The following is a 23,005-nucleotide window of genomic DNA, read 5'->3' as shown; positions in this document are numbered from 1 at the left end:
AGCCGCTTGCTTCTTTCCGGTTTAATTCCATCCAGTTCCCCCTCCCCCATAGCACCTGGAGGGGGCCCGCGGAACATCCAGTCGAGCTCATAAAAAGTCACAGTTTTAAAGGAATGAGAAGGGGCAGTCTGGGCCTGGGTCCGACTACACAGCTGATGGCTCCTCAGGCTCGGTGTTCTCGGCCAGGTGCAGCTTCTGTCTGTGCCAGTCAAGGATTGTGATGCCTTTTTTTGTTTATTTTGTTTTGTGTTTTTTGTTTTGATACCCAGAGCATATGGAAGCTCCTGGGCCAGGGATCGAATCCAAGCCCCAGCTGCTACCCTGGGATCCTTAACCCACTGCGCAGGCGCGGAGGTTGAATCAGGGCCTCTGCCAAGGCGGCAGGTTTTCCTTTTTTTTTTTTTTTTTTCTTTTTCAGAGCCACAGGTGCAGCATATGGAAGTTCCCAGTAAAGGGGTCAAATAGGAGATACAGCTACTGGCCTATGCCACAATCACAGCAACGCGGGATCCAAACCGAGTCTGTGACCTGCATCACAGCTCATGGCAACACCAGATCCTTAACCCACTGAACCGGGCCAGGGATAGAACCTGTTTCTTCATGGATACTAGTCGGGTTCGTTTCTGTTGAGCCACCACGGTAACTCCCAAGGCAGATTCTTAACCCACTGTGCTACAGTGGGAAGTCCAGGATTGTGATGCTTTGAACCCCAGTCCTTCCAACCCTATTTTCCCAACCTCCGCAGGCTTAGTTTCCCCCAACTGTGCAAAGGGGTAGGGGCCAGGGACTCTGGGGTGGTTCGTGGTCTGGGCTTGACTCCTCATCTGCCCTTCTTCCTAGGTGGCTTTCCCCCTTTGCTTTTGGTTTAGATCATGCAGGTGCATGGACTGCCACTACTTCTGAGTAGGATGAGATGCAGAGATAATGTAAGTAAAAATGCTGAAGAGTAGGAAGATATCAGACAAGATTCGCCATGGAATGGTATCAGCTAAGTTACTTGCAAACACTGACAAGCAGGCAAACCCCACAACTGTCTTTCTCTAATATTTAGGGAATTCTTGATGTACTTCTCTACCTGGGTAGGGGCAGTTTGTGGCTAATTCTGACTCAGTATGACTAAAGGGATAAGGATGTTGATTACATGTGAACATTCCTGGAGGGTGGTGGGGAGGCAGAAGCTGATTTTATCTCTGAGGCATGCACTGCATATACACAGTCAAGTCCCCTAGAAAGGATACATAGAATTACTAAGATCTTCCAGCTGAAAACAGAGAGAGAAAGGTTTCTGTCAGGAGCTTTCTGGTCTGGGGTTTCTGGTATGGGTTTAGAGGCCCAGAGCTTTCGGTTCCATGCACCTCCAGCTTTTCACCCAGGGACCAGGAATGGTCTTAGAAGCATGTTCCCCCCCCCCCGCGCCCCCACAACGCCTAGTGTCCCCAGGAACGGAAGCACCCAGCCCTGACCCACATTGCTGAGCAGCTGGTCCAAGTTGCGGTCAGCCATGGTCTTCTTCTGCTCCTCTGGCAGCCCCTCAGCGACCCCGTCCTCCTCTTCCTCCTCTTCCTCCTCCTCCCCACACACGTCCAGGCTGAAGTGCAGCCGGGCCAGCTTCTCCTGCATCTCCCGCACGTGCTCCAACTGCTCAAAGGAGCATTCCTTTCCTGGACAGCACCTGTCAGCTCTGGGAGCAAGCTAGGGACCCGGGCCCCAGCCCCGCCCCCGAGTCCGGCCCTCCAACCCCACCCACGTGCCCTCTAAGCCCCTCCCCCAGGACTCACCGAAGGCCTGCAACCGGCCTGAGTGGAAGTCATTGAGCAAGTTCAGCAGCCCTCCCTCCATCTCATAGACGTCCGTCACCTCCGTCAGGAATGAATGCTGCAGGGGGGTGCCTGCAGAGCCGCCCCCACCTCCGGCCAGCACCGGGCGGCATTTCTCCTTGCCTACCCTGGGTAAGTGGGCATGGCCATGGTCACAGGGTGAGGGCAGCCAGGAATCCCCAGGTCTTTTTTTGTGCCATCTGTCTATGCACTAATCCATCCTGCTGTCCACTCACCAACATAAATGGATGTTCGTTCTTCTGGCCCTGTCCTGGGCACCAGGAATGGTAAAGGGAAGGGAGTAGGTGAAGGGGGGAAGGGTAAGAGGTCAAAAGAAGTCTTTTTCTGCCAATGATACAGCCAGAGCTACGTCTGCAACGGGGCTCCTGGGTTCCTGTCTGAGCCCCTCACTCATTCATCCTGTGACCCTGGGGGAATCACTTGTCCTCATTGGTCCTCAGTGAACTCGGGGCAGTGACTCCCTTACTTCCATAAGAGCTCCCAAAATATCTTTCTGCCCTTCTTCTAGGTAAAAAACATTTCTTGAATTTTCCATTGCCCACAGGATAACATGGAACGCCCTTTCCAGCCTGCCCCACCCCCTCCAATTGCATTTCCTACTAGTCCTGTCCTAGCCCTGAGCTTCAGCTATACCCCACTCTGGCTGCCTTCAAACATGCCTCTCAGGCAGGTGGTGTACAAAGCCAAGGGAAACAGTAATTGGAGAAAGAACACGTGTTTAGTAGGAAACAAACACGGATACATTATAGGGTAGGAGGCACATTTCAATCATTAAAAAAAATTAAGCAGAGAATTCAAATTGTACACTCAAGCCTCCTCTCACCACTTCCTGTCCCATGACACTCCAAGACCACCAAACCACCTGTGGTTCCCAGAACCTTTCAAGCAATATTTTTCTCCCAGACTTCTGCCAGGCAAGGCTCTCAACATTCTCCCTTTCCAGTCCCTTCTCTGACTCACTTCCTGGCACGGAAGCTCATTCCCTGCTCCAAGATGCATCATCACCCTGTGGTCTCAGGGACCCCTTGGCCTTTTCCCAACACACTTGGGAGTAGGGACTGGGTCTAAGTTCTCAGGGGCTGGGGGTGAGTGGTGTGTGTGTGGGGGGGAGGGAGCCCCAGGGAAGGCATGGATTATTGCTTAGAACTATGGATTATTGCTTAGAATGATAGGCTAAAGCCTCCTTTACCTTCCTCCCTACAGGACTCAACCCTGAGTTCAGGTGCCTCCCTCCTTGCCCTGCTTCCCTTCCGTACCCACCTCTTGAACTTGGCCCGCTGCTTGGGGGATGGCAGATGAGGGAGCCCCAGGGCCAAGGAGCCGCTGTGGCTGGTGGGCACTGGGACCCTGCGTAGGGTGCCTGGGGCCTGGGCTGGCTGGGTCAGGCAGGGCTTGGGGCTCCTTTTCTTCTTTTTGTCCTCCATTGGATGCTGGCTAGGCCTCAGGCCCTGGTAGGGAGGCAGTCCCACAGAGACAGTGAATGGCAAAGCCGTTCCTCCACCCAGAAATCCCTGAGAGCTGCAGAGGACTCCCCTGGGGCTTTCTGTTCCCTCATCTGTCCAGTATGGGCAAGTATGGGTGCAGCACCTACTGCTGGGGTCACAGATAGGTATCTGAAGGACCTTCTGTGGCCCACTCCAGGTCCTTCCCTATGTTATAGCCTTAGCCTGAAAACCTAGGCCCTGCCTAGGTTGGACTGGGCTGGACCAGGCACTGTTCTTCTGCTGCAGCTGCTCCTGGATTTCCAGTCCTGTAGTTGAGGGGGTGGGGCTGGCAGAGGAAATTCAGGGGACACTGGGTGGATATGAGCTGGAAGGAGCCCAGTTTAGTATTAGGGGTGTCTTAATTCCACTAAATAGGTAAATAGAACTTATCAACTGCCTGGACAGACTCTGACAAACCCTGTCAGCATGGGAGGTGACCAAGATGTGGATGGGATAGCCTGGGACGCCCTTGGCATCAAGAAGTATCCCCGAGAGGATGGGCAGCAATGGCAGAAGCCTGGCATGCAGGCAGAGGTCAGTGTGGGCTCCCCCACTTAGATACTGGCCTCCCTCCTCTTCCACCGTACCCCCAACCGCAAACACCAGGACTCCCAGAAGTTCCACGGGACAGACTTCCAGCTGCTTAGCCCTCCCCAGTCAGGAAGTTCCTGCTTGGCTTCAGCTGCAGCCAGAGTGGGCTGGGTGGTCAGGAAGAGCAGCAGGCAAGCCTAGGCCTCTGACAAAGACTGCGCCCAAGGCTGGCACCGCTTGGCCTCTGGTCCTGCCCCGCCCCTCAGCATCAGGTCCGCAGAAGTCCCCCTGCACGCAGGTCTGGGGGCGCTTTACAGGTTTCCCCAAGCTGCTCGCTCCTAGCTTGCACCACCAAGCCCCATTCCGTCCGCACTCTGGGATGGCAGTGGCGCTGGAGGAATAAGCATTTAAATTATGGTACGAGGCTGGCTGGCACTGAGGGGGTGTGGTGGAGGGGAGACTGGAGAGCAGCAAATGCCTGGCCCAGTAGCAGCTTAGTCCATTTAGGGACTCTACGCAAGAACTGCAGCGCGAGCTCCCGCTTCCCAGGAACGGCTGGGGGCGACCTGGGATGTATTCCCCACCATCAGTCTCCAAAGCCAAGTGGCAAATAGATCGCTCAGCTAAGGAGCCAGGATCCGAACGTCATTCCACCTCCACACCCACCCTCGAAGGGGGTAACTGACCTGGAGGTTTGGGGTCTGGAGTGATGCTTCAGTGTGGGTTCCCTCCGACCTCAGCACTCTCCAACTAGGGAACGGAAAGGGTGGAAGCTGAGCTTGCAGGAGGTAATTTGCATTTAAAGAGAAAGTGGCCTTTTTTTAGAGTGGGCTGGAGCAAGATGGGAGGAACATCCCCACATTTCTGAAGCTGTCCTTCTCACTTTACCTCCCCATCTGAATTAAGGTGACTGGGTTGGTTGTGTGATGGCTATCTTCCTGTCAGCTCTGGAGAGACATTTATTAAACTGTCAGTTTTGGAGAGAAGCTAGAAGTCCCTTAAAAAATGGTGACAGCTTTAGCAGAAGTGGACCAAAAAAAAAAAAAAGAAAGCACCTAAGGCATTTTTATGTACATTTTTTTTTGTCTTTTGTCTTTCTTTTGTTGTTGTTGTTGTTGCTATTTCTTGGGCCGCTCCCGCGGCATATGGAGGTTCCCAGGCTAGGGGTTGAATTGGAGCTGTAGCCACCGGCCTACACCAGAGCCACAGCAACGCGGGATCCGAGCCGCGTCTGCAACCTACACCACAGCTCACGGCAATGCCGGATCGTTAACCCATTGAGCAAGGGCAGGGACCGAACCCGCAACCTCATGGTTCCTAGTCGGATTCGTTAACCACTGCGCCACGACGGGAACTCCTTTATGTACATTTAATCCTCATAACAGCCCTGAAGGAAGATACCATCGTCCCATTTTAGTGAAAAAACAACAAAAGTCTTTTGAGGGCAGTACTACTCCTCTTTTTTTCGGCTTTTTAGGGCCGCACAGGAGGCATATGGAGGTTCCAAGGCTAGGGGTTGAATCAGAGCTACAGCTGCTGGCCTACACCACAGCCACAGCCACAGCCACTCCGGATCCGAGCCTCGTCTGCGACCTACACCACAGCTCTCGGTATCACCAGATCCTTAACCCACTGAGTGAGGCCAGGGATCGAACCCACAACCTCATGGTTCCTAGTTGGATTCTTTTCTACTGCACCATGACGGAAATTCCAGTACCACTCCTCTGACAACATTCGGACACTCTTCACTGGTGGCCAGTGGGGGCTGTATTCAACCATTCCGAACCTGCACCCCCAGGCCTAGGGGACACGTGGGGAACATCAGGTCAAAGAGAGATCATTGCACTTACCCTGCGCTTGACGCCAGCCCCCAGGAGGGAAACCTGAGTGCCTGATGGAGGCTGACCCAGCGCTGCTGGTGCTGCCCCAGGGGGCAGATCAATGGGCAGCTATGAAAAGACCTGGCAAAGGCTGCCAGCTCGGGTCCCTAGAGAAGCCTCTGATGCAACAGGAGACAGGCTTATCCTTGGCCAGGCTGCCCTGCAGTCTTGAATTAACTGCACCAGGGCCAGCACAGTCACTGTCCTACCTTCCCCTCCCACTGGGCAGGAGCAGCTTCTCTGGGCCTGGGTCTCAGAGTTCTGGAGGGGTAGGCACTATTTCCAAAGGCACCTGAGCAGGGCGACTTCCCAGGTGCTTCCAACACCTGGACTGCTCCAGAAGGGGAGACTTCTTCAACAACAGGGGTCAGAGGGAGGGGTCTGCACAGAGCTGCTAGGGAGTGGCACAAAGGCTCCTCCAGGAAAGTAGCCGGGTGTCCAAGAGCACCTCTAGGGCGGTTATTCTCAGAGCTGCTTTACTCTGGAGCTCCAAGAATTATGGCAGTCTTGCCAGACCTCCTCCAAAGGATCTTTAACTGGAACCAATGTGGCCAGCACGGCAAAACATCAGCACATTAGGACCCTGGCTAGAAGGGGCAGAGGCTTTGTGGGGACTGTCATAGCCAGTGTGGACCCATCTGTGGAGGCTTGGAAGGAAGGGCACATCAGTTGTTTCTGCCATTTTTTGGGTGTTCATCGTATGATCTTTTGTGTGGGACCAGCCCAGGCAGGGAGTGATGAACAGGGTGCTGGGTGAGGCGCCCAGTAGGATGTAACCCTTATGAGTCCCAACTTCTACACCTAGCCTTGCTAGGAGTGAGAAACCAGCCCTCTTAAGAACTGCATGCAGCTTGTGGTCTTATCACGGAATGCAGATCAGAGGAACCTGGAGCTTCCTTCCCTTGGGTGGGCCAGTACCAAAGGGATGCTGCCCATGGCAGACAGCCCCCAATAGCAGTAATGACAGTGGCTAGTCAACTTTTTTTTTTTTTGCTTTTCAGGGCCACACCAGTGGCATATGGAGGTTCCCAGGCTAGGGATCCAATCGGAGCTACAGCTGCCAGCCTACACCACAGCCACAGCAATGCAGAATCCCAGCTGCATCTACGACCTATACCCAGCTGACGGCAACGCCGGATCCTTAACGCACTGAGCAAGGCTAGGGATCAAAGCCACCACCTCATGGTTCTAGTCAGATTCATTTCCACTGTGCCACAATGGGAACTCCATGTCTGCTCATCTTAATTTGGGCCTCCACTGGAATCCAAGCTGCAGCTATGGCAATGCTGGATCCTTAACCTGCTGTGCCAGGTGGAACTCCCGTCTCTGGTCTTGCCTTTTGCTTTCCTCATGGACCTATTTAACCACCTTCAGTGGTTTTCCCTGCCCCCAGATCTGGCCCAAATTCCTTAACCTGGCACACAGGCTGGAGGGGATCTGGCCCCTGCCTCATCTCCTCCTGCCACCCTCCTGTGCACCTGCATTGCTAGGTGAACCACTTCCTTACTAAGAGATGCCAAAATCCACTTGCCTTTTGGGTCCTAAGGCCCTTCCTCCAGGATCCAACTCTCTCCCCCTGCTGAAAGGAACAGACTTCCTCTATGCTCCCACAGCACACCAACCTTACCTTTTCCCTGAGCCACAGCAGCGACCTGAGTGGCTGTAGTGACAAAGCCAGATCCTTAACCCGTTACACCACAAGAGAACTCCAGCAGGGACAGTTTCTGATTGAAAGATATCATATATACAAAATGTAAGGCAACAGACTCTCTCTCTATATATAATTATATATATATAGTATATAATTATACTACATATATAGTGGGCATCATGCCAACTGTCAAGGGCTCTGCTCAGGCAGCCCGTGAATTTGCTAGTGTCCTGAGACTCCAGTGACGGATAGAAGGCAGGACACTCTGGAAGGTACAAGGTTTCAGGGAAGAGCCAAACTCTGTAGATCTGGACAAACTGGAGATGGCGGGATGGATCCAGAAACACCAAATGACCACGAAGGTCAAAAAAGAAAGTAAGGCAACAGACTCTTTATTTAATGTGGTTTTAAAATACATCAAAATCAAGTCCCTGGCTGTTGTGAATACCAAAAGGAGACAAAAATGCTGTCAGCACAGCTTCAAACAAATCTGGACGGCCAGGCTGGGCCATAAGGGAAGCAGTTACAGGGACAGAAGGCAGCACCCCTCCCCCAGGCAGGTGCCTGGCTGTCCCCGGGGTGAGCTCCTCTGCGCTGTGCAAGGTGGGAGGGCTAGAGCAGCGGCTGGAGAACCAACTCAGCAGGCCTCGGCCCTCCCCCATGGACACCAGGGCAGCTCCACTGGCCTTTTGTTCAGCCCTCTGCAGGGCCACCACGATGGGGGTGGAGGAGGAAAAATAACCATCTTTACAGACGTAACATTCTCTTACAGAAAGTGCCTGAGCTCAGCCCATGGTCCAAAAACCTCATGGAAAACAAATATTAAAAAGTGCTGCTGACACCTCTCAGAATCTGGTGTGCATGAAGCGCTATGCTCAGCTGGACAAGACCCTGAATACAAACTGTCAGCAGAGCCTCACTTGCAGTGGTCCCCTGGAGGAAAAGCTAGCAACCTAAGAAACCAACACAGCTCTTGGTCCTAAAACTGAGGTCACGTGCCTAAGACCTGCCCAGTGAGGAAGGAACTGGCCTTCATCCATGGACAGGCCACCTCCCTTTCATCTGGCCCAGGATCCTGGCTGGTGTGGGCAGCACCCAGGAACCTGGGCTGACTTTGGAAAGCAGAGCAAGCAGAGCAGCTGTAGTGATTGATGATTTGGTCAATGGAGAGGAAGGATGGGACCCCCACCTACAGTCTGGCTTGGATGCCTACAGGCAGACGGCTGGAGCTGAGAGCAGAGCTTCTACCTCGCTCACTGCAGCTCCACAGCAGCTAGGCTTGCTTTCAAAGAGCTACTGCGCCTTGCGGCTGATTCCCCACCCTCGCGCTGGGCTCCAACAGCCCCTCCCCGCCAAAACCATGGGCTTTACGAGGTAGCTGAAGTGAGGCGGGCAATCATGTGGGCCACTGCAGGCCTTCCTGCTCTCCCTGAAGGGCGCAGGCAGGAACTTCTGCCTCTTCCCTGTGCTTTCTTGGCCCAGCAAACCCTGAATGGGGCAGGCAGTTCTTCTGTTCCTCAGCAGAGTAGGATCTCAGCCAGGGCTGGCAAATAGGGATGTCAACACTGACACGGGCTGCTGGGGGGATCTTGAGAAATGAGGATATACCAGGGATTGAGCAGGAAATACTCTGAAGCAAATCAGTGGTACCTACCATGGGGGAAGAGAGGAAATGATGTGCCATTCATTTGCCATCTCTGGTCTAAGTCCTAACATAATTCAGGAGTATGTCACACTCTTCATGAACCTAATTATCTGAGGGATTTAAATTAAGGGCAGAAAGAGTGGGCTGTTTGTGGAAGATGAAAGGACCTGTAAGAAAGAATTAACTTCAAGGAAACATAGCGAGAAGCAAAAACTCAACCATCTGATCCATCTGGGTCTGTGGCTCCCTCAGCTACATGGAAACTGAGGCCCAGTGGACATGAGCTTACAGTAGCCCAAACCCAGCGGAGCCCTGCTTCCTGACCGGAGACTCATTCTGCTGTTCTGAAATCTGTTCTGTACAAAGACTAGCAAGTTTGCAACCAGCAGAACTCTCAGAGGATAGACTAGCAAGTATGAGGGGTAGGGGAGGGGGAGAGAAGAAGCAGACCCAAATACCTGCAGCCACTTGGTGGATTTCTGAGGCTTAGGCAATGATTGAGTCTCATTCTCATCATTACCTGTAGAAGAGAGCTGGGGGCTCCCACACAGGAAGAAGTGGGATGCCAGCGCTTATTACTTCGGCAACAGACTCAGGGCAAATCTCAAAGACTGCACACTGTGGGTGGGGGTAAAGGAAGCAGAAACAGACTCAAGAAGCCAAGGGGACAGATGGACCTGGGGCCCAGCCACTGCTACATGGAGATAGTGTGATAGCATCAGCAGTGACCCTCCCAGGACGGAAACCATAGGTAAGCTTGTGGTGAAGCCATCAGAAGCCTTTTCCTTTCTGTTACTATAAACAACCTGACTTCATTAAGCAGGAAACCTCAGCACCAAAACACAGCAAAGTGCCAGGTGGGGTGGTGAGGTGGTAGGGTGCTGGAGGCCAGGAACCCCGGCACCACTGCTACAGCACCCCTTCTTCCTCAGAAAATTCCGTTACAAACACTGTCATGTGCAAAACAAAAACAAAGAAAACAAAAAACAAAAACAAGGAAACAAAACCAAACCCAAAAACCTTCAGAAAGAATCCTTTGGGTGATCTCTCATCAATCATTTGTGCAGGCTAGAGAGGCACCTGTGAATGATAAGGCTACTGCGAAGCATCATTGGCCTGGTCCTAGAAAGACCAGGGGGCAGGGGAAGCGGTGCCTGAGGAGCTCCCTACCAGCACATCATCCTGCACAGAACATTCTCCAGGTCCCTTGTCCTAGGCAGGAAAGCAGTTCCATTGCCAGCTGAGTACCCTGTCAACGCTCTGCCCGGTGACCCCTCTTCCGGGTCAAGAGAAGCAAGGGAGCTCCTCCCAGGGGGGCTAGGAGAGCCTGAGCTGCCCAAGTCCCGCTAACAGGAGAAAGACAGTCAGGGCCTGGGCATTTCATCTGTCACGAGTCCTGAAAGGCAGGGAGGAAGGGGCTGAGTCTCAAATAGGGCAGGGAAATGCTCAAGTCACTTGTCCTGCCAGCTCACTGTGACAGCAGCCACAGATGACAGCTCTAAGACTCTTCAGCTCACGGAAGAGCCACTGACTTCATCTGTACACATTCCCACCTCCAGTGCAAGCCCAGTTTACACTTACAGATATAAATGTATGAGGCCTTGCACACATGCCATATGTATGCAAAACTGACCCATAAAATCCCAAACTGCAGAGTCTGATGCCAGCCAGGTCAGAGCACCCTGGGTCTCAGTGGTGGGAGCCTTGCATGGGCCAGGCCTGGCTGGGCTGCTCGCTCCCTTCCCTGTGCAGGCTCCCTAGGCGGTGGCGGGGGCGGGCTCCTGGGGCCCCATTTGGCCTGATGCTTCCGTGCTTGATGCTCCAGGGCAGCAAGGCGCTTCGGTGGCCCTTGGGGAGCTAGGTGCTAGGACCCTGGGCCCCTCACCACCCTGTTCCTTGGAGGCATTGGCAGCCTCTTGCCTTTGCTCAGAGCCCCCGTCAGTGAGGGGGCCCTGGCCTCCAGCACTCAGGTCCTGCACCCTCTTGTTCAGGTCATTGCGCTCTGACTGCAGCGCCCGGCACAGCTTCTCCAGCCGCTGGATTTTTACCTGCAGCCCCTCCAGCTCTTTGTCCCGCAGTGTTTTCTAGGGAGAGAAAGGGGAGCCTTCAGTGCCATGCCATCAACCTCCCACCCAACACTGCCATGTGGCAGAAAACATTCACACGCTAACAATGCTGGGGACAGGAGTTCCCGTTGTGGCTCAGTGGAAACAAATCCAACTAGGAACAATGAGGTTGCAGGTTCGATCCCTGGCCTCGCTCAGTGGGTTAAGGATCCGGCATTGCTGTGAGCTGTGGTATAGGTTGTAGACATGGTTTGGATCCCGCGTTGCTGTGGCTCTGGCATAGGCTGGCAGCAATAGCTCCTATTAGACCTCTAGCCTGGGAACCTCCATATGCCGCGGGTGCGGCCCTATAAGGACAAAAGACAAAAACAAACAAACAAAAAACAATGCTGGGGACAGACCAGAGTCAAAAGCCGGCCCCTTTCCAGGTTTACGCTGAGACTCTGACTGTCGGTCAGGCGCAGTGTGGTGTTGAGAACAGGCAAAGCTTGGAGGTGACGGAGTCCTGCATTTATCCACCTGATGGCCTTGACAAAGTACTTGGCTTTTGAGCCTATCTCTGTATCTGTTAAAATGGACCACTAACAGTTCTCAAGAGAGCTCTATGAACCAGCACATCTAAACACTCAGCAGGGCCCAGCAATCAGTTACTTTCTTTTCCTACATCTCAAGCCACACAATTAAATGATCTGGGCGGCTCTGCACACAGGCTCCACAATCACTGCCCCTTGTTTTCTGCTCCTTTCTTCCATCCCCTCCCACTACAGACCTACTGCTAAGCTCACCACCTCCCTTGGAGAGACAGCCAATGGTGCTTTTGGACTTGGACAGACGTGCACATGGGTCCTAGCTCCATCTGGTGCCAGCTGCCTCACTTCTCGGTAGAATGTACAGGACATACACCCCAGCCCCAGAGGCAGGTCGCACTCAGCCCACCTCCTCCGCCATCTCAAGTAGGGCCTTGTTGCTGCTCTCCCACCGGGACCGGTACATGGTGGTTTCTTTCTCCAGCTTCTTGATCTTCTTAGTCATCTGGGTTATGGAACATATAGAATGAAATGGTCAGGGGACTCGGCTGTCTGTGCATCTCCAAGGTGGGGAACAGACCCAAGGGCATGAGGTCCTACAGGGCGTGGTCAGTGCCTTCTGTGCCACCCTAGGAGGTCTCAAGTGCCCACCACCAATACAGGCAATGACAAGACCGCCCCCTCTCCAGGACAACCTAAAGGGCACACGTACCAGCCATGTGTCTGTCCCTAACAGGGTGGAAAGGATGTGAGCCTCCTCACAGCCCACTTATGCCCTCCTCATGGTAGCAACCACACCCCCGCTGTAAACAGTTCACCGTGAAGCACCGCGGGGATGGGGGCTTTCTGAAGGCAGGCCCAGTGTTTTTTTTTTTTTTTTTGCAGGGGAGTCGGGGGCAAACTTGGGGCATGTGGAAGATCCCAGGCTGGGGAATCATCTGCACCACAGCAGGGACTGGAGCTGCTGGAGTGACAACAACGGATCCTTAACCCCCTGTGCCACAAGGAACCCCCGCCCAATGTTTAATTCTGAATGAAGCCACTTGTGCTCCTGCAGCCACACCCAATCTGGAATACAGTTACCTTTTCCATCTCCTGTTTGAATGTGGTGAACACCTCACTGCTTTTGGAAAGAGTGTTCTGGAACTCTTCAAACTTCTCCGTGTACAGGGCAAGCTGGGTGAGAAAGAAACGCACAAGTAAGACAGGGCTTCTCTGGAGGGCACTTCTGGTCAACACACTCAGACCCATCCTTGACCTCACGCCCCAACAATTCTAATGAGATACCAGTTTCCTTTAAAACAAAAACTATATATTTGGAAAGATATAATCTAAAATGCTAAGCCTAAAAAGTAGGATTTGGGGTGACTTGTTTTATGCCTTTATGTTTTCCAACTTTTCTTTGGGAAAGAAATCTAATTTATATAATTTTTTTTTTTGGTATTTTCTAGGGCCGCACCCACGGCATAAGGAGGTTCCCAGGCTAGGGGTCTAATCGGAGCTGTAGCTGCCAGCCTTCACCAGAGCCACAGCAATGCGGGATCTGAGCCACGTCTGAGAAATGCTGGATCCTTAACCCACTGAGCGAGGCCAGGGATCGAACCCGCAAACTCATGGTTCCGAGTTGGATTCATTAATCACTGAGCCACGACGGGAACTCCTAATTTATATAAATAAAATCACCCATTCTGAGCCCGCCTCCTCAAATGCAGCATAACATTTCTGACTAGGACAGAGTCCTGCAAGCTCACCTAGCCACCTGGTCACCACCACACAGGTGCTGGGCAGGTCCAGAGAGAACAAAGCTCAGCAAGGGCACACAGGAGTCAAGGTGGTCCTAGAATGAGGGTTCCATTTCCCTCCCCCCAGGTGGGGCTCAGCATGGGGATCACAGAGGCACACCATGTAGGGGTGGGCTACACAGGCTCACCTGCTGCTTCAGGTGGGTCTCCTGTTGTTTCATCAGTTCGCACATCCTCTGGGACTCCACAGCCTCTTTGAGGAGCTATTTCCAAGAAAGGACCCCAGATCCCATCAGAAGCTCCTAAGGGTTTGTTTTTTCAGCCACACATGCCATAACCCACTAAGGCTTCCTGCTCACAGACTGGTCTGAGGAAGCAGTGCCTTGGTCTCACCAGGCAGCAACTTCTCCTGTACAAACCTGACTATGAGATAAGCTAGAACCCAGGCCCCCCACCCCCAGGGCCCAAGCCTCACAAAATCCTTCTCCCGCTGGTGCCTCTCCTCTGCCTCCTTCAGCATCTCCTGGGCCTGCTGGAGCTTGGCATCCACCAGTTGTTGCTGTAGGTCCTTGTGTTTGAAGACTTTATCGATATGCTGCAGGAAAGCATGGTGGGAGGGGTCTGCCTGTTGGGAGCTCCCTTTTTCAGGGAGGCCCCATCTGCAGAGACCAGGGCACAATGCCCAGCCCCCCACCTGAGTCTGACATGCTGGACTCCCATGTGTCCCATAGGAACACGGGACACAAGTGTCTGGAAGTCTTCCCAATCTCACCTTATTTCTCTGCCTCAGTCAGTCTGGGGTAAGCACAGGGGTTTAAGCATGAGATCAACTCCAGAAAGTCAAGTAACTAATACACCCAAACCTCTAGCCCTAAGAAAGATTACTTTACTGGACTGACAACCCTCATTTTTTTTTTTTTTTCCTGTTTTTGCTTTTTAGGGCCACACCTGCAGCATATGAAGTTCTCAGGCTAGGGGTCGAATTGGAGCTGCAGGTGCCAGCCTACGCCACAGCCATAGCAATGCTGGGATCAAAGCCACATCTGCGACTTGTGCAATGCCACATCCTTGACCCGCTGAATGAGGCCAGGGGTTGAATCTGCATTCCTCATGGATACTAGTTGGGTTCTTAAACCGCTGAGCCACAACGGGAACTCCCGACAACCCTCACTTTTGTAAATGGAAAGGGCACAAATGACACCTCTACCAGCTCAGCTGGCAGAAATTTGCTGTATCTGTAGACTAGATGTGTGCATCCCAGAGAATGGCTGTCCTGACAGCTGGAGGAGCCTTGGGAACTGGGACTAGGGTGGGGGAGCAGTGATGCAGAGAAGGTGTGGAGTCAAGTGCTACTTCAAAGGTCAAAGCAACTGAAAAGAGGGAGGTGGAGCATTGGCTGTATTTTCTGGATGTGGGAAGAGGAAGTGGCTTCGAGGTCTAGCTTGGGACAGGATGGATTTGAGTCACCTGAAAGTCCAGAGGCTCAGGGGGGCAGGGTGGGAATGCCTGAATCTGACTGGGGATGGGGGATGCACCGCCAGCTCCACAGGTAGTACCAGTGAGAGAGGAGAGGGAGAGGGCCCTCAACTTTTCCAAGTTAGGTGCCTCACTCAGGAAGCTTCCATGTTTCTCAGATCAACTCCTCAAACCAGTCTTGTTCCCAAAGGATGAAGCACAGGAAAAGAAGAGGTGGGTTGGGGAGGCCCCTCCAGACCCTGCACACACATGGTCACTGCATGTGTGGACTGTGAACCCAAGAGGGTAGGGGCTTGACCACCCACCCACCACCACATTCCAGGGCCTAGGAAGGGGTCTGGTCCAGCCCCATAAGGTAGCTGCCAGTCTCTCTTTTCATGACAAAGAAACAGAAGCCCAGGACAGCCAAGTGAATGCTGTCTGGGGACTCAGAGGGAAGGATCTGAGAGCCTGGGGCAGCACCCAACACCAGCCAAGGCACTGATATCCTGCCCTTTCACGTGGCAAGGGCAGCAGAACACCAAGTAATAAGAGCACACAGCCCTGAGGGTCCATCACTCATGATAGTTCCAGCTCTCACCTTGTGATTCCAAATTCTAAAAAAGTCTGAAAATTGAAATCATCAAAAGCAGGCAGATACAGCTGACCCCAGTCATTGTCAGGCTAACTAATAATCCAAGGGGAGCTGCCTCAGAGGTTTAACTGCATAAATCTCCATGTGTCTGACTTGGGGGTGCTGCCACAAGGGCCTGCTGGGGGCGCTATGTAACATACAGTCTGTGAACGTTTAACTCGTCTAAAATGTGAGCAGTTCTAATGCCTAAAGACACTGGCCCCGCCATTTGGGTCAAGACCGGTGGTTGTGGCTCCAGGCAAGTCTCTTCTCCTTGCCTTGGATCCCCATCCCCATGAGAATGTACAACATCACCCCCTCCGAGGACAGAGGAGGGTGGACTGTGAATGGGATGAAACCTGGAAGCTGCTGCCCGGCGCCCGGCACCTGCCCAGATCCCAGTTCCCTGGGGACCCCTCACCTCCTCCCGCAGCTCATACTGCTCAATCAGCTTCTTGAGCCTCTCTGCCAGCTCCACATTCTCCTGGCGCAGCTTGGAGTTGCGCTCATTGTGCTGTTCCATCTGCAGCTGGATGTCATTCAGTGTCACCTGGAAGTGCGAGGTCACCTCCTTGCGTTTCTCCTCCTCCTCTCGGGCCCGCTGCACACCTTCTTCCTGGGCGGAGAAGTCAGCCACAGCTCCATCATCCACTGCTCCCCAGCCGGCCTCAGGAGGCTCCCCCGCCAGTCCAGGGATGGTCTCTCCCAGCGCCCCCCCTGCTGTCCAAGTGAGGAGTAGCCAGGCTCCAAGATGTCATGCAAAGGGGACTCCTAAAGGACCTCGCTGTAGATCAGGTGACATCAAGCAAGGGACTTCCTAGAGAAGTGCAGGCTTATGTGTAAGTGCCTTTCTTTCTTTCTTTTTTTTTTTTTGGTCTTTTTGCCATTTTCTTGGGCCGCCTTCTCAGCATATGGAGGTTCCCAGGCTAGGGGTCAAATCGGAGTTGTAGCCACCAGCCTACGCCAGAGCCACAGCAGTGCTGGATCCGAGCCACGTCTGCAACCTACACCACAGCTCATGGCAACGCCGGATCGTTAACCCACTGAGCAAGGGCAGGGATCAAACCCGCAACCTCATGGTTCCTAGTCGGGTTCGTTAACCACTGCGCCACGACGGGAACTCCTCTAAGTGCCTTTCTACAGGACTGGAATCTCCTGAAGATAATTCTTCCAGGCCTCAGAATAGGTTTGGAAGGCTTATTACTCTCAGTTTAAAGTTCTTTCATCTCTGATCACCCCATCCCAGTAGTTAAAATCCAGTAATACCCAGCGTTGTCAGGGTTGTACAGAATTAGGCGCTCAGACCACTGGTAGGAAGGCAATCTGGTAAAATCTAATAAAATTTGCATACTCTTTGACTCAGACATTTCACTTCTGAGATTTATCCTATGGATAAACTCTATAAAATTAGCCAAGGACATACACAGCAAGAATTTTCAGGGTAGCTCTATATATGTAATAGTGAAGAACTGGGAACAACCCAAAATACCTTAACTAGGGCACTGATGAAATCCAGTACATCCATTCAATGACAGTGTTAAAAAGAATGACAGCCTTATATAAACTGATTGGGCAAGGTAAGGCATTGCGTAAAGTGAGAAAATGGAATAGGCTTTGAAACAACACATGTAGAGAAATATGAAAGATATGCATATACAAATGATCTGGAGGTCAGTGACCAGGCCTTAAGCAGACAGACCCCACCCTAGGGGAAGCAGAACAAGGAGAAAGGCCCAGGCACTCCTGACTGACCACCCTCTGGGAGAAGAGCCGCTCCCCTGGGGACTGCTATGGGATGGGGAAAATCTGAAGCCTGCACCTGGGTCTCCTAAGCACTTGGCCTTTACCTCACCTAATACCAGTGCGTGTCAAGTGATTACAAGTAGCTCTAACTAACGTACAGCATTTTCAGGGAAATCTGTCTATGCTGAAAGGCTGGGCTACCTTCTTTTTTTTTTTTCCTCAGCGTTTTTTCTTTTTAGGGCCACACCTGCAGCATATGGAAGTTCCCAGGCTAGGGGTCGCATCAGAGCTGCAGTTGCCAGCCTACGCCACAGCCACAGCCACGTGGGATTGCAGCCGCGTCTGCAATCTACTTCACAGCTTGCAGCAATGCCGGATCCTTGACCCACTGAGTGAGGCCAGGGATCGAACCTGCATCCTCATAGATACTAGTCGGGTTCTTAAACCACTGAGCCACAACGGGAACTCCAAGCCTGGGCTGCCTTTTAAGTGGACAGCCCACCAAAGACAAGTGAGGTCGAGGGAGTGGCCACCCACCTTGAGGGAGCGGTTGTGGCGCTGCAGCTCGCGGCACAGGCTCTCCAGCTTGCTGCGGGCCAGGACAGCCTTGCTGTGCTCGCCGCGCAGGTGGTCCTTCTCCTGCACCAGCTGGCTCTGCTTCTTCTGCAGGAGCTTCATCTGCTTCTGGGAGTTCCGGTGCTCCTCCAGCTGGGGACAGGGATGGGGATGGGGTGGGGGCAGGGCAGGCAGGTAAGAGCCCTTTGGGGCTCTCCCCGTGGGGACCCAAGGTCTCCTGAGCTGACCTGACTCCTGTCACCACAGCTCAGATGACACCATGCGGGTGCTTCACACACTCCCCTAGTAACCCCAAGGGCCCCAGCTCAAGAATCTGGAAACGGACACTCAGGATGAGCAGAAGCGCACAGCCAGCAGGTACCAATTTCTCTCCCAGCTCTGACCTCAGAAACATAATTTGCAAGACTCAGACAATAACAGTCCCCCCAACTCTCAGGACATCTGTGCCCTCAGATGAGCCCTGCCACCCCTCCTTGTGCCCTTAACAGACCCCTCTGGCCGTCTCATTGCTCCAAGACTTCACTGCTGGTTCACCATTTTTCTCAATATGATTCCTAGTATAAAGCTGGCCTTTTCATTACTGACAATCCTTCTGGCTCCCTGGCCTCGCAGTCCTTCAACTCCTCCTCAGATCCTGTCCTCTCCCAGCTCAGCCCTGCTCCCACCAGCCCATTCAGCACTGTATAGGAAAAAACGCATGACTCAGAGTCATTAACCCTGTTCTCGTTGTCTGCTGGCCTCCCGAGGCAGGGAGGGTGTGCAGACAAGGGGGAGAACTGACCAGTTCAGCATACTTCTTGCACAGAGCCGCGAGCTTCTCCTCTGGGGTACTCAGCGTGTTCAAGGTCTGCATCAGTAATGTGATCTCCTTTCCTGCAAAGCGCAGCAAGCAAAGGCATGTACCCCCTTTTCTGGGGGTCCCCTTCAGGCCTGGGCCCACTCTTCGGCCTCGGGGTAGCTCTTCCCTATCATGCTTTATGTTTCTCTTGGCTGACCTGGCTGCCTTCCCTGCTGGTCTGTGTGTTCTGTGAGGGCCGGGATCAACTCGGTTCTGCCTCAGTACTGCCCCTAGTGCCCAACCCAGAGGACGCGCTCAACTAATACTTGGTACACGAATGACTGCCTGTGAAACCTCTGTGGAGAGCACCAGGAGTGGGAGCAGGAAAACTGCTCTACCTACAGGTGAAAGACATCCCACTTGTGAATTCAGCACTACTGCTTCAATGCAAGAAAGACCCTTCTGAAAAAGGACACAAAAAGGAATAGTTCTCCTTGAGAACACTGAACTCTCGTCCACAGGGGTAGCCAATAGTGAGCTTCCCCCAATAAATAAGTAAAATAAAATGACTACACATTCCAATACTTGATTCCATGATGAAAATAACCAAAAAAATATTTTGTCTTTTTTTTTTTTTTTTGCTATTTCTTGGGCCGCTCCCGTGGCATATGGAGGTTCCCAGGCTAGGGGTCTAATCGGAGCTGTAGCCACCGGCCTACGCCAGAACCACAGCAACACGGGATCCGAGCTGCGTCTGCAACCTACACCACAGCTCATGGCAACGCCGGATCGTTAACCCACTGAGCAAGGGCAGGGACCGAACCCGCAACCTCATGGTTCCTAGTCAGATTCGTTAACCACTGAGCCACGACGGGAACTCCTCAAAAAAATATTCTTTAAATTAGGATGACAAGTAGGGGGTCGGGACTTGTGGTAGTAGGGACCAAGATGTGGGTATAATGTCACCTAACTTTGATTCTTTCTTTGGCTTTTTTAGGGCCATACCTGTAGCATATGGAAGTTCCCAGGCTAGTGGCTGAATCGGACTTGTAGCCGCCGGCCTATACCACAGCTACAGCAACAACAGGTCCTGAGCCTGAATGTGCAATCTACACCACAGCTCACGGCAATGCGGGATCCTTTAACCCACTGAGGGAGGCCAGGGATTGAACCCAAGTCCTCATGGTTACTAGTTGGGTTTGTTACCACTGAGCCACGATGGGAACTCCCTAACTTTGATTCTTTAACACACACTAACCCTCTACCTGCACCCAAGTCGCTCCCCTTTAGGCTGTGCCTGAGTCAAAAAGAGGATCAGGAGTTCCCGTCGTGGCGCAGTGGTTAACGAATCCGACTAGGAACCATGAGGTTGCGGGTTCGATCCCTGCCCTTGCTCAGTGGGTTAACGATCCGGCGTTGCCGTGAGCTGTGGTGTAGGTTGCAGACGCAGCTCGGATCCCGCATTGCTGTGGTTCTGGCGTAGGCCGGTGGCTACAGCTCCGATTAGACCCCTAGCCTGGGAACCTCCATATGCCGCGGGAGCGGCCCAAGAAATAGCAAAAAAGCCAAAAAAAAAAAAAGAGAGAGGATCAGCGTAGATAGCACAGCACTAGGCTCCTGAAGTGTTAACCTTGGGAGGCTCTGAAATCAATGCACAGACTGAAAATCGCTAGCACACAGGCCAAATACAACCCACAGATGGGTTATGTTTGGCTTCTAGTGTATTAGTTGCCAACTGTAAAAAATCTATAGATGTCACATAATAACGCTAGATTTCTGGCTTAAAAAACAAATGCCAGCTACAGTTAGCCTGTAGTTTTCCATGCTATCGTCTCACCTGGGGCCAGGTGGCAGTCAAGCCTTTGAATAAAGCAGGCATTCTCTTGGTCCTCATGGGCTCCTCTGGCTAGCTTGGTTTTATTTGAGTTTTCAACCTCATCTAATCCAATTCTCTTATTGTGTAGAGAAGTGAAAACCAAGGACCAGAGAGGAGAAAGGTCTCGCCCAAGGTCACACAGCAAGTTAGAAGTGGTGCTGGCTGACAGAGGACTGACCACTCAGGCCTCCTTCTTTCCATCTTCTCAAAGAGAGCAGGTTAGACTTCGGTTCCCACTTGCTCCCAGGCTAGAAGCCCTTGTGCAGTGAACCTGCACATCTCCATGCTATGGTTCTGCAGCCCCTGCTCTCATTAAACTATGTAGGTTGAAAATGTTCTCAAATCAGGTTGTGATGATGGTTGTACAGGTATAAATGTAATAAACCCGCTGAATGAAAAAAACATTAGAAAAAACAAAAACAAAAACTATGTAGCTGCTCTGGAAGTAGTGTTTCCTCCAAATCCTGGCACAGCAGGCTAACCCAGGAATGTCAGGTTCAAACTCCCTCCCCTCACCAGCCTCATAAGCAGCTGCCCTCTGCTCACCTAGACCTTTGGCTTTCTTCTTTTCCTGGGGCCTTCGGTGGTCTCGGTCTACAACCTCGTCACTTGCCCGGATCTCGTCTGCGCCCGGCTCCCCCTTGGAGGGCTCCTTCTCACCATTGACTACTGGGGTCTCTGGCTCAGGCTCCCCATTCCTTGAGGCATAGGTCCGGGACTTCTCTGCATCTTCAGGTTCACCAGGCTCACCCTGTGCCCCATCTTCACCTGGGCCCCCCTGATTGTTGTCTACACAGTATGTACTGAGGATGTCTTCCAATTGGCGGCTCAACTCCTCTGAGACATCACGGAGGGCCCCAGTTTTGGCTTGTGCTCCTGCAGCAGGAGGGATGAGGGGCAGAGACAGGAATAAGACCATTATGCCACTGGCTGGGATTTTTTTCAAGCCCAAACTTACTAGTTTGGGTTAAATGTTACCTAACTTCTTTAAACCTCAGTTTTATTACTGATAAAACTATTTCTCACCTCTGCCCAACCATGTTTGTTATAAGAGAAATCAAGTAAGGAGACCACCCAACAGAGGTGGCATCATGTAGCAGGAACTCAAGGTCTAGTCCACCTGCAAATGTCACTTCTTGCTATTAAAAAAGTTCCAAGAGTTCCCGTTGTGGTGCAGCAGAAACGAATCTGACTAGTATTCATGAAGACTCAGGTTCGACCCTTGGCCTCACTTAGTAGGTGAAGGATCCTGTGTTGCTGTGACTGTGGTGCAGGCTGGCAGCTATAGCTCCAATTCGACCTCGAGCCTGGGAACCTCCATATGCCTAGGGTGGGGCCCTAAGAAACAGAAAAAAAAAAAAAAAAAGTTCCAGAAATGCCTCAAATAGGAATAGCAGTTACCCACTGCTGAAAGTGGTGTTTTTGATTTGCTGGTTGGGTGCCTCATTTGACTGCCAACCTGACTTAATCCTGTCAGAAGCTTCTCTCAGGAGAGTTCTCTCCCTGTGCTCAGGGTGGGAGGCTCTATCAACTCCCCAGCGCAGGGTGGGCACTCACGGACTCAGTGGTGTCCTCCCCTCATTCTACATTTCCTCCCTTCTGGATAAACAGTGGCCTTGGCCTCTAACCCCAGAAGCTAGACTGACGCACCATAAACTCCTCCCCCTGCCCATTGGAAAAGCAGAGCTGGCACACACCCTCAGCCTTCCCTGGAGCCTGGCTGGTGGAACCTTCAGCTTCTGTCGTGGGAGCAGACTGGCTGGGCCGCCCCTGGCCTCCCTCTGGTCCTGCTTCCGGTTGCCCCGGGGTGTTTTTGGGGTTGGAAGTGTGGCCAGATTGCTTGGCAGCCCCATTCTTTTTGTCTTGGTTCTTCATTGTTGTTTGCAACGTTAGGTTATGAGCAGAACCTATAGAAACAAATACACTTGCTATTTTCCAGACTTTAAACAATTCTTCGCAGCCTGGATCTGATATCTCCACACCGGACCCGCATTAAACCGACCGGCCTTCCCCGGAGGGGAGCCAGTGGGGCTCCCTATCTCTGGTCGGTCAGGGAAGTCTGGTGTGCCCAACAGCAGGGGAGAGGAGGCCTCCTTTTTCCCCGAAGCTACTTCCCAGCACAACCCAGCCCTCTCACCACAGCCCGTGCGCGGGACAGGCTCAGGCCCAGGGACTGACGTGGCGGGACGCTGGATTCCCGGTTCCTCCCCGCCCCCCAGGCCCCACGTGTGCCCACCCCCCCCCCGCGCGCGCGCAGCCACCCACGCCCCGCGCGCCCTCTAGCCGCGCGCTCCGCCCGCGCATGCGCACAGGCCTCGGCCCCTGCACTCCAGCCCGAGTCCTCGTGCGGAATCGGCGTAATTCCCTGAACCGGCCGAAGGCGTCGGGTCCCGGGCCCTCTGCTTGCCTTGTACCCCTAACCGACGCAATACGCACCCCAACGCCGACGTCCCGACGGCTTCTCCTGCTCTGGCCTCGCACCGGAAACCCTGGGTAACTGCTGCCGGCAGAGCCGCCTGCTCGCGCCGCGGCCAATCAATAGCCCGCGCTCTCGCGGGGCTTGCTGGGAAAGTTTGAAG

At 52.9% G+C, this 23,005-nt stretch overlaps 2 protein-coding genes across 5 annotated transcripts; both read right to left on the bottom strand.

Moving 5' to 3' along the window:
- Positions 1-6: 6 nt before the first annotated feature.
- On the bottom strand, positions 7-4,683 carry CCDC28B (coiled-coil domain containing 28B). Of its 3 annotated transcripts, XM_047793053.1 has the most exons (6): positions 4,540-4,642; positions 3,099-3,286; positions 1,779-1,945; positions 1,468-1,661; positions 1,239-1,261; positions 7-199 (listed from the first exon to the last, which is right to left on the bottom strand). In XM_047793053.1, the coding sequence occupies exons 2-6, from the start codon at positions 3,260-3,262 to the stop codon at positions 145-147; spliced, it is 603 nt and encodes a 200-aa protein (XP_047649009.1). In that variant the 5' UTR covers positions 3,263-3,286; positions 4,540-4,642; the 3' UTR covers positions 7-144. The 3 variants fall into 3 exon arrangements, with proteins under 3 accessions (XP_047649009.1, XP_047649008.1, XP_047649010.1); XM_047793054.1 differs by lacking the exons at positions 7-199; positions 1,239-1,261 and adding an exon at positions 617-1,225 and having other exon boundaries at positions 4,540-4,643; XM_047793052.1 differs by lacking the exon at positions 7-199 and having other exon boundaries at positions 416-1,661; positions 4,540-4,683.
- Positions 4,684-7,760: 3,077 nt separating this feature from the next.
- Positions 7,761-23,005, bottom strand: TXLNA (taxilin alpha). Of its 2 annotated transcripts, none has more exons than XM_047793043.1 (11): positions 22,863-23,005; positions 22,124-22,333; positions 20,973-21,302; positions 18,554-18,645; positions 17,734-17,904; positions 15,875-16,069; positions 13,840-13,959; positions 13,553-13,627; positions 12,706-12,798; positions 12,032-12,127; positions 7,761-11,113 (listed from the first exon to the last, which is right to left on the bottom strand). In XM_047793043.1, exons 2-11 carry the CDS (start codon positions 22,299-22,301, stop codon positions 10,787-10,789), a joined length of 1,677 nt encoding a protein of 558 aa, XP_047648999.1. In that variant the 5' UTR covers positions 22,302-22,333; positions 22,863-23,005; the 3' UTR covers positions 7,761-10,786. The 2 variants fall into 2 exon arrangements, with proteins under 2 accessions (XP_047648999.1, XP_047649000.1); XM_047793044.1 differs by lacking the exon at positions 22,863-23,005 and adding an exon at positions 22,564-22,636.

The sequence above is a fragment of the Phacochoerus africanus genome, chromosome 8 (genome assembly GCF_016906955.1).
Source record: "Phacochoerus africanus isolate WHEZ1 chromosome 8, ROS_Pafr_v1, whole genome shotgun sequence".
In the NCBI taxonomy this organism is placed as follows: Eukaryota; Metazoa; Chordata; class Mammalia; order Artiodactyla; family Suidae; genus Phacochoerus; species Phacochoerus africanus.
Note: the sequence above shows the minus strand (reverse complement) of the source record. Positions and strands in the feature narration are given on the sequence as shown.

Coding starts and splice junctions, on each gene's coding strand:
- CCDC28B (XM_047793052.1), bottom strand. CDS start 3,262: ATGGAGGACAAAAAGAAGAAAAGGAGCCCCAAGCCCTGCCTGACCCAG. Junction 1,946..3,098: donor CAGCGGGCCAAGTTCAAGAG/GTGGGTACGGAA, acceptor CCACTTACCCAG/GGTAGGCAAGGAGAAATGCC. Junction 1,662..1,778: donor AGGCCGGTTGCAGGCCTTCG/GTGAGTCCTGGG, acceptor GGTGCTGTCCAG/GAAAGGAATGCTCCTTTGAG.
- TXLNA (XM_047793043.1), bottom strand. CDS start 22,301: ATGAAGAACCAAGACAAAAAGAATGGGGCTGCCAAGCAATCTGGCCAC. Junction 21,303..22,123: donor GGCTCCAGGGAAGGCTGAGG/GTGTGTGCCAGC, acceptor CTCCTGCTGCAG/GAGCACAAGCCAAAACTGGG. Junction 12,799..13,552: donor AGACCCACCTGAAGCAGCAG/GTGAGCCTGTGT, acceptor TTTCTCACCCAG/CTTGCCCTGTACACGGAGAA.